The sequence below is a fragment of the Leucoraja erinacea genome, chromosome 37, assembly GCF_028641065.1.
Source record: "Leucoraja erinacea ecotype New England chromosome 37, Leri_hhj_1, whole genome shotgun sequence".
NCBI classification, from domain to species: domain Eukaryota; kingdom Metazoa; phylum Chordata; class Chondrichthyes; order Rajiformes; family Rajidae; genus Leucoraja; species Leucoraja erinaceus.
Genome location: NC_073413.1, coordinates 6,175,183 through 6,184,765, shown reverse-complemented (window position 1 = coordinate 6,184,765; position 9,583 = coordinate 6,175,183). Strand labels below are relative to the sequence as shown.

Here is a 9,583-nt window from a genome sequence, read left to right as displayed (position 1 = left end):
AGTATGTGTTGACAGTGTACAATGTTTACAGATCTGGTGTGCGGCTGCAAGTACGAATTGCATTGTTGCGTTTCAAGACATATGACAAATAAATCAACTGGACTCTTTAATGTTTGTGGTTGACCCAGATAAACACCCCCGCTCTGATCCCCACTTTAGGTGTCATATCCTTGTCCCGCGTGTGTGTGTGTGTGTGTCCTCGCCCAGGGGGATCAGTCCGCCCTGGGTTGTACTTCCCAAGCTGGCGAGTCTGAGCGTTGGTATCCCCGCCTCTGGTTGCGACAGAACTCCTGCAAACGCCGAGCCTTTGTGCGCGAACAGACCGCCAGTCGACTCACCGCTGACCTCAGCCGCGGAGAGAAAGTTTGCCCAAGAATGAGGCGCTCTAGTCGAAGGTTTCCCGGTTACATCCAACCATTACTTTAATGCCCGAGCAGTCAGCCGAGTCCAGACTCACCGAGCCACGGATCTGGTGAGAGTTGGACGTTTGCTCGCTTCCCCGGGGGAAGGTTCTGTTATCTTTTGAAGGACCAAACCCACTGGCGAGAAATTGACGAGCAAGTTCCTCAATGTCCTTGAGAAGGTGGCGGCGAGGCCCCTTCTGCTGACAACACTTGTTGGGCAGAGGGTCCAGGATTTAGACCCTCCAGGATTATGGCAATAGCCATGAACTGGAGGCACAAGAGATGCTAAAATCTTGTGAGGAAAGCAAACAGTTGTAGGATCTAGGTGGATCAGGCAGCATCTGTGGAGGGAAACGGACAACCACATTTTGGGTGTGGACCATTCTTCACACTGATGATTAGGAAGGGTGGCATCGCCTGTCCATTCCTCAACCCCCCCACCACCCCAAAGATACTACCCGACCTGTTGAGTTTCTTCAACTCATTATTTTTTCTCCAATAGTCAGATATTTCAAAGTCAGCAAAACACAAAGAGCTGGAGGAACTAAGTGGGTCAGGCAGCATCTCGGTTTACTTTAGTTTAGAGATACAGCGTGGAAACAGGCCCTTTAGCTAACAGAGTGCGCGCCGACTAGCGATCACTAACACTATCCTACACACACTAGGGACAATTTACAATTTTACCAAGCTAATTAACCTACAAACCTGTACGTCTTTGGAGTGTGGGAGGAAACCCAAGCACCCGGAGAAAACCCACGGGGTCACAGGGAAAACGTACAAACTCCACACAGACAGCACCCGTAGTTCAGATCGAACCCGATTCTCTGGCGCTGTGAGGCAGCAACTGTGAAGGGAATGGTCAGACAACCCAAAATGTTGTGACTCTCTGAGTTGCTCCAGCATTTTGTGTCTTTCTTCGGTAGAAAACAGCATCTGTAGTTCCTTCCTGCACACGTGGTCCCCTTCACAGATGCTGCCTGACCCTCTGAGTTCCTCCAGGACTTTGGGCTTTGCTCCAGGTTCCAGCATCTGCAGTTCCTTGCGCCTCTATTTCCGGGTCAGAACAGTGAATGACTTGTTGGGGAACCTGCAGATGCTGATGCTGCCCTCAGACTTCTCGCTAATTGTAGGGTTAAGATAAGAGAAGTAAATCTACAGAGCAGATAATTATCATGGAGAGACACAGAGTAAAGATTGGGGTCAATGGACTTTTTCCAGAACTTCCAGGAGCTTTGATAGAAACATAGAAAATAGGTGCAGGAGTAGGCCATTCGGCCCTTCGAGCCTGCACCGCCATTCAGTATGATCATGGCTGATCATCCAACTCAGTATCCCATCCCTGCCTTCTCTCCATACCCCCTGATCCCTTTAGCCACAAGGGCCACATCTAACTCCCTCTTAAATATAGCCAATGAACTGGCCTCAACTACCTTCTGTGGCAGAGAATTCCACAGATTCACCACTCTCTGTGTGAAAAAAATGGTTTTCTCATCTCGGTCCTAAAAGACTTCCCTCTTATCCTTAAACTGTGACCCCTAGTTCTGGACTTCCCCAACATCGGGAATAATCTTCCTGCATCTAGCCTGTCCAACCCCTTTAAAATGTTGTACGTTTCTATAAGATCTCCCCTCAATCTTCTAAATTCTAGTGTGTACAAGCCGAGTCTATCCAGTCTTTCTTCACATGAAAGTCCTGACATCCCAGGAATCAGTCTGGCGAACCTTCTCTGTACTCCCTCTATGGCAAGAATGTCTTTCCTCAGATTAGGAGACCAAAACTGTACGCAATACTCCAGGCGTGGTTTCACCAAGACCCTGTACAACTGCAGTAGAACCTCCCTGCTCCTATACTCAAATCCTTTTGCTATGATCAGATACTTGTGAACAAAGACGTGGTTTTAGAAAGCTCTAAACCTTTGAATAACATTGGTTAAGAATTATTCATTGCGTGTCCTATTTGTATTAATTGCCAACATCTTGTCAAGTTCTGAAAAGGCCACACTTGATATCAGATCCTACTTGTTTTACAAACTTCTTGAGGACATTGGAGCTGTGCCGGCCTCGTTTGCAGGAGAAATGCAGCAGCATCTGTACAACGGTGATTTCGCCCTCTTTAAGACTGCGCCTGTTTTTGAAAGCAATTTTATACAGGTGAGGTAAAAACAACATCTTCCAACTTGGTCGTCTTAGGTTTTTAGTTTAGCTCAGAGATACAGCGCGGAACCAGGCCCTTCGGCCCACCGAGTCCGCACCGACCAGTGATGCCCGCACACTAACACTATCCTACACACATCAGGAACAATTTTACATTTACACCAAGCCAATTAACCTACAAAGCTGCATGTTTTTGGAGTGTGGGAGGAAACTGAAGATCTCGGAGGAAAGCCTCGCGGGTCTTGGGGAGAACGTGCAAACTCCGTAGAGACAGCACCCGCAGTCGGGATTGGACCTGGGTCTCTGGTGCTGTAAATGCCCCGTCCCACTTAGGAAACCTGAACGGAAACCTCGGGAGACTTTGCGCCCCACCCAAGGTCTCCGTGCGGTTCCCGGAGGGTGCAGGTGGTTCCCGGAGGTGGCAGGTGGTTCCCGGAGGTTGCAGGTGGTTGCCGGAGGTTGCAGGTAGTGGAAGCAGGTAGGGAGACTGAGAAAAACCTCCAGGAACCGCATGGAAACCTTGGGTGGGGCGCAAAGTCTCCAGAGGTTTCCGTTCGGGTCTCCTAAGTGGGACAGGGGCATAAGTGGGACAGGGGCATAAAGGGCAGTAACTCTACCCGCTGCGCCACCCGTTGTCCTAGTTGTGGTCGGATGGGCCCGTTGCCTGGGAACAGCTGGGAAGAAACTGTCCCTGAATAAATCCCAAACTTGTGATTGTAGGTCAGTAAGAAGGGCCACGTGAGTGACATCCATCACCGAGTGACCATGGTGACGTTAGGAGTCTCCTCCACAGACCCCACGCTCTATACCCCTGATGTTCTGCTCATCGCCCAACCCAGTGACCGACAGAGGCAGCTCCAGCTGCAGATATTCAACAGGAAGCCGGGGGAAATCTTGAGTCCAGAGTCGCAGCTCCCTGGGGACGCCTACACCCCTCTTCAACTGCTGAGGTGAGGCATTAGAGTCATAGAGTGATACAGTATGGAAACAGGCCCAACTTGCCCATGCCGGCCAACATGTCCCAGCTACACAAGACTTGCCCACACCAGCCAAATGTCCCAGCCTACACACTTGCCCAGGCCAACATGTCCCAGCTACACAAGACCGGCCCACACCCAACATGTCCCGGCTACACAAGACTTGCCCACACCAGCCAACATGTCCCAGCTACACAAGACTTGCCCACACCAGCCAACATGTCCCAGCTACACAAGACTTGTCCACACCGGCCAACATGTCCCGGCTACACAAGACTTGTCCACACCGGCCAACATGTCCCAGCTACACAAGACCTGCCCACACCGGCCAACATGTCCCGGCTACACAAGACTTGCCCACACCAGCCAACATGTCCCAGCTACACAAGACCTCCCCACACCAGCCAACATGTCCCAGCTACACAAGACTTGCCCACACCAGCCAACATGTCCCAGCTACACAAGACTTGCCCACACCAGCCAACATGTCCCAGCTACACAAGACTTGCCCACACCAGCCAACATGTCCCAGCTACACAAGACCTCCCCACACCAGCCAACATGTCCCAGCTACACAAGACCTCCCCACACCGGCCAACATGTCCCAGCTACACAAGACCTCCCCACACCAGCCAACATGTCCCAGCTACACAAGACCTCCCCACACCAGCCAACATGTCCCAGCTACACAAGACCTCCCCACACCAGCCAACATGTCCCAGCTACACAAGACTTGCCCACACCAGCCAACATGTCCCAGCTACACAAGACCTCCCCACACCAGCCAACATGTCCCAGCTACACAAGACTTGCCCACACCGGCCAACATGTCCCGGCTACACAAGACTTGCCCACACCAGCCAACATGTCCCAGCTACACAAGACCTCCCCACACCGGCCAACATGTCCCAGCTACACAAGACCTCCCCACACTGGCCAACATGTCCCAGCTACACAAGACCTCCCCACACCTGCCAACATGTCCCGGCTACACAAGACCTCCCCACACTGGCCAACATGTTCCGGCTACACAAGACCTCCCCACACCGGCCAACATGTCCCAGCTACACAAAACTTGCCCACGCCGGCCAACATGTCCCAGCTACCCACTTTTGGCCCATATCCCTCCACACCTGTCCTATCCATGTACCTGTCTAACTGTTTCTTAAAACATTGGGATAGTCCCTGCCTCAACTACCTCCTCTGGCAGCTTGTTCCAGATGCCCACCACCCCCTGTGTGAAAAGATTACCCCTCAGATTCCTATTAAATTTTTTCCCCTTCACCTTAATTCCTCTACTCTGGGCAAGAGACTGTGCATCTGCCCAATCTATTCCTCTCATGATTTTATACACCTCCATAAGATCACCCCTCACCCTCGTGTGCTCCAAGGAATAGAGTCCCAGCCTACTCAACCTCTCCCTAAAGCTCAGAGCCTCTAATCCTGGCAACATCCTCATATATCTTCTCTGTACCCTTTCCAGCTTGACAATATCTTTCCGATAACATGGTGCCCAGAACTGAACGTAATACTCTAAATGCGGCCTCACCAACGTCTTATACAACTGCAACACGACCTCCCAACTTCTGTACTCAATACTCTTACTGATGAAAGTCAATGTGCCAAAAGCCTTTTTGACTATCCTATCTACCTGCGACTGCACCTCCATGGAACCATGCACCTGCACTCCTAGATCCCTCTGCTCTACAACACTATCCAGAGCCCTACCATTGCAGGTCCTGCCAAAATGTAACACCTCACATTTCTCTGTATTAAATTCCATCAACCATTCCTCAGCCCACCTGGCCAATCGATCAAGTTCTTCAGTATCTGTGAAGATGGTCCACTCACTCAGTCATCCTCTCCAGTGCCTACCCTTCTATGTTACTTTGGCATATCCATCACACTGGTCATGTCTTTTGCACACCCTTGAATTTGGGATAGGTATAGTTTGTTTTTTTTCTTTTACAATAGACAATAGGTGCAGGAGTAGGCCATTTGGCCCTTCGAGCCAGCACCGCCATTCAATGTGATCATGACTGATCATCCCCAATCAGTACCCCGTTCCTGCCTTCTCCCCATATCCCCTGACTGCTATTTTTAAGAGCCTTATCTAGCTCTCTCTTGAAAGCATCCAGAGAACCTGCCTCCACCGCCCTTTGAGGCAGAGAAGTCCACAGACTCACCACTCTCTGTGAGAAAAAGTGTTTCCTCGTCTCCGTTCTAAATGGCTTACTCCTTATTCTTAAACTGTGGCCCCTGGTTCTGGACTCCCCCAACATCGGGATCATGTTTCCTGCCTCTAGCGTGTCCAAGCCATTAACAATCTTATATGTTTCAATGAGATCTCCACTCATCCTTCTAAACTCCAGAGTGTGCAAGCCCAGCTGCTCCATTCTCTCAGCATATGACAGTCCCGCCATCCCGGGAATTAACCTCGTAAACCTACGTTGCACTCCCTCTTCCTCAAATTAGGGGACCAAAACTGCACACAATACTCCAGGTGTAGTCTCACTAGGGCCCTGTACAACTGCAGAAGGACCTCTTTGCTCCTATATTAGATTCCTCTTGTTATAAAGGCCAACATGCCATTCGCTTTCTTCACTGCCTGCTGTACCTGCATGCGTAGTTTCTAGTAGCTTACATAGAACTAGTGTGAATGGGTGATCAATGGTCAGTGTGGCCTGAAGGGCCTGTTTCCAAGAGTTTTGAAGTCTCATGCTCATGTGTTTTCTCCTGTTGACTCCCCAGGCTTTTCCCCCTGAAGCTGACGAAGATCTCCGTCTACGACGAGAAGAACCACCGCCTGCGGCTGAGACTGGCCACCCACCAGTCCTTCTACCTGCAGCTGGTGGGGGTGGACCCCCGGTATGAGGATGAGATGTTCCAGCACTGGGTGAAGCTGATGCAGCACATCTACCCCCACAGGGGGTCCGCGGCCACCCCGCCCTGAGCGAACCCCCCCCCCCCCCCACCCCCCACCCACCCCCCCTCTGCCCGGATACACCTCCCAACGCCTCTGCTTATTGCTTCACCCAGGATCATCACTTCCTCCCTCTCTGCTCCCACTCTCGCCGGAGTGGAGGGACAGACCCAAACTGGAAGTCAAAGATAATGAAACAAAAAAAAATAAAATATATAAATGATATATATCTCCAGGCGTGTGACCCTTTGGGAATTCTCGTTTACAAGGATGAGAGGAAATCTCATTGAAACATATAAGATTGTTAAAGGTTTGGACACGCTAGAGGCAGGAAACACTTTCCCGATCTTGGGGGAGTCCAGAATCAGGGGCAACACAGTTTAAGAATAAGGGGTAAGCAAGCCATTTAGAACAGAGGCGAGGAAACACTTTTTCTCACAGAGAGTGGTGAGTCTGTGGAATTCTCTGCCTCAGAGGGCGGTGGAGGCCGGTTCTCTGGATGCTTTCAAAGGGAGAGCTAGATAGGGCTCTTAAAGATAGCGGAGTCAGGGGATATGGGGAGAAGGCAGGAACGGGGTACTGATTGGGGATGATCAGCCATGATCACATTGAATGGCAGTGCTGGCTCGAAGGGCCGAATGGCCTACTCCTGCACCTATTGTCTATTGGGTCGCGGGTCGGGGGGAGGAGTTGTGGTTACTGTCAGACATCGTTTAATTCACGGTTTACAAGTCCTCGCCTTGCCACGTTGAGAAGCTTGCCGTTGCCAATGAGCCTGTGAGCGGTGCTCTTGGCAGGGTCACCCACGGTGGACAGGTCGAGGGGAGGGGGTAGGCTCTTGACAAAGCGTGGCCCAAGAAGAAGACCTCAATGGTGGAATGGTCTGAGGACGGTGGGTGGAGCACCACAGCGACTGGAGTTTCCGTTTAGTTCATTGCCGCATGTACCGAGGAACAGTGATGAGGCATAGAGTGGATGTGGAGAGGATGCTTCCACTGGTGGGGGATTCTAGGACCAGAGGTCCCACCTTCAGAATTAAAGGGCGCTCTTTTAAAAAGGAGGTGAGGAGGAACTTCTTGAGTCAGACGGTGGTTAATCTGTGGAACTCATTGCCACAGAGGGCTGTGGAGTCCGTGGATATTTTGCCATGGTAGAGATAGACAGGTTTTTGATTAGAATGAGTGTCAAGGATTATGGGGAGAAGGCAGGAAAATGGGATTTGGTGGCAGACATCAGCCATGATGTCACCTCTCCGTGGAGGTGTCTGTAGCTCCAGCTATCCGGATTCTGGCATTCCCTCCCTACACGTCCCCACTTCCCGCTGCTCCTCCTAGCTGCTGCCTTATACCCACACAGCCTTTACTGTCCTGGGCCTCCTCCACTGTCAGAGTGAGGCCCAGTGCAAATTGGAGGAACAGCACCTCATATTTCACTTGAGTGGCTTACTCATTGATTTCTCTAACTTCAAGTAGCCTTTGCTTTCCCCCTCTCTTCATCCCTCCCCCTTCCCTGTTCTCCAACCAGTCTGTCTCCGACTACATTTTATCTGTTTGCTTTGTCGTTAACTTCTCCCAGCTAACACCAATCTATTCGACATTTTCCTTCGTCTCCTTCCCCTTTGTCCCATTTTTCACACCTTACACTTCCTTATCTACCTCTCCCCTGATATCAGTCTGAAGAAGGGTCTCGACCCGAAACGCCACCCATTCCTTCCCTCCAGAGATGCTGCCAGTCCCGCTGAGTTACTCCAGCGTTTTGCGTCTATCTTCGGTTTAAATCAGCGTCTGCAGTTCCTTCCTGCACCCACCCGAAACTGGCCCAACATTAGATTGTTATTGCAATGTGGAGCCGCTTGCAGGCTGTTGAAGCAAACAGTAGGTGCAGTGGGCTGAGGCCCAGGCTCATGGTCAAGCACAGGCTCAGACCCAGGGTCGGGCTTAGGCCCAGGCTCAGGCTTAGGCCCAGACCCAGGGTCAGGCTTAGGCCCAGGCTCAGGCTTAGGCCCAGGCCCAGGCTTAGGCCCAGACCCAGGGTCAGGCTTAGGCCCAGGCTCAGGCTTAGGCCCAGGCCCAGGGTCTGGCTTAGGCCCAGGCTTAGGCTTAGGCCCAGGGTCAGGCTTAGGCCCAGGGTCAGGCTTAGGCCCAGGGTCAGGCCCAGGCTCAGACTCGCATAAAGGCCCAGTGTCCGCAGACCCAGCTGTAGACTGAGGGCCTCAGCCCACGTGAAGGCCCAGGCCCACGTCACCTCCTCAGCGATGTCCACATGGAAAGGGGGCAGTGGGAAGAAATAGGGGTGGCACAATGGCGCAGCGGGTAGAGCTGCTGCCTCACAGCAACAGAGACCCTGACAGGTTTGATCCTGACCTCGGGTGCTGTCTTGTGTGGTGTTTGCACGTTCTTCTGCTGGTGCACTGGTTTTCTCCCACATCATACAGATGTAGGAACCGGTAGGTTTATCAGCCTCTGTAAATTGCCCCTTGCGCCTGCTGCAAAACTGGGGAGAGTTGACGGGGAGAGGAAGGGGAAAGAATAAAAACTGGGATTAAAGCTGGGTCAGTGTAAAGGGGTGGTTAGTGCTGAGCAGAGGATCTTTAGCCTTTAGAGGTACAACGTGGAAACAGGCCCTTCGGCCCACCGAGACTGTGCTGAGCAGCAATCACCCCGTACACTAGTCCTATTCTACACACTAGGGGCAATTTACAGAAGCCTATTAACCAACAAACCTGCATGGCGTTGGAGTGTGGGAGGAAACTGGAGAAAACCCACGCGGTCACAGGGAGAATGTACAGACAGTGCCCGTATTCAGGATCGAACCCACATCTCTACCACTATAAGGCAGCAGCTCTACTGCTGCACCACCGTCCCGCGCCTCAGTGGGGGCCACAGGGCCTGTTTCCCCATCTCTCCGTGAATATGAGAAATGGGAGGAAGAGATGGAAAAGTTGGGATTGGAAGAGGCAGTGGACTGGAGATGCAAGGAATCTCCCAGAGGATCAGGAAGTCCAGGAAGCAGAGAGGAAAACATACTGTCCGGGTCGAACATGCGACCATCACATCGTTGAAAGTGGCATCACGCAAGAGTCTTGTGTGCAGTTTTGGTCCCCTAATTTGAGGAAGGACACTCTTG

General features: G+C 51.7%; 1 protein-coding gene across 1 annotated transcript; it reads left to right on the top strand.

The window, feature by feature from the left end:
* Positions 1 to 212: 212 nt before the first annotated feature.
* LOC129713721 (Golgi-associated RAB2 interactor protein 6-like) lies at positions 213 to 6,512 on the top strand. Its single transcript, XM_055662972.1, has 4 exons — positions 213 to 472; positions 2,389 to 2,554; positions 3,278 to 3,507; positions 6,286 to 6,512. Exons 1-4 carry the CDS (start codon positions 426 to 428, stop codon positions 6,485 to 6,487), a joined length of 645 nt encoding a protein of 214 aa, XP_055518947.1. The 5' UTR covers positions 213 to 425; the 3' UTR covers positions 6,488 to 6,512.
* The last annotated feature ends 3,071 nt before the right edge of the window (positions 6,513 to 9,583 follow it).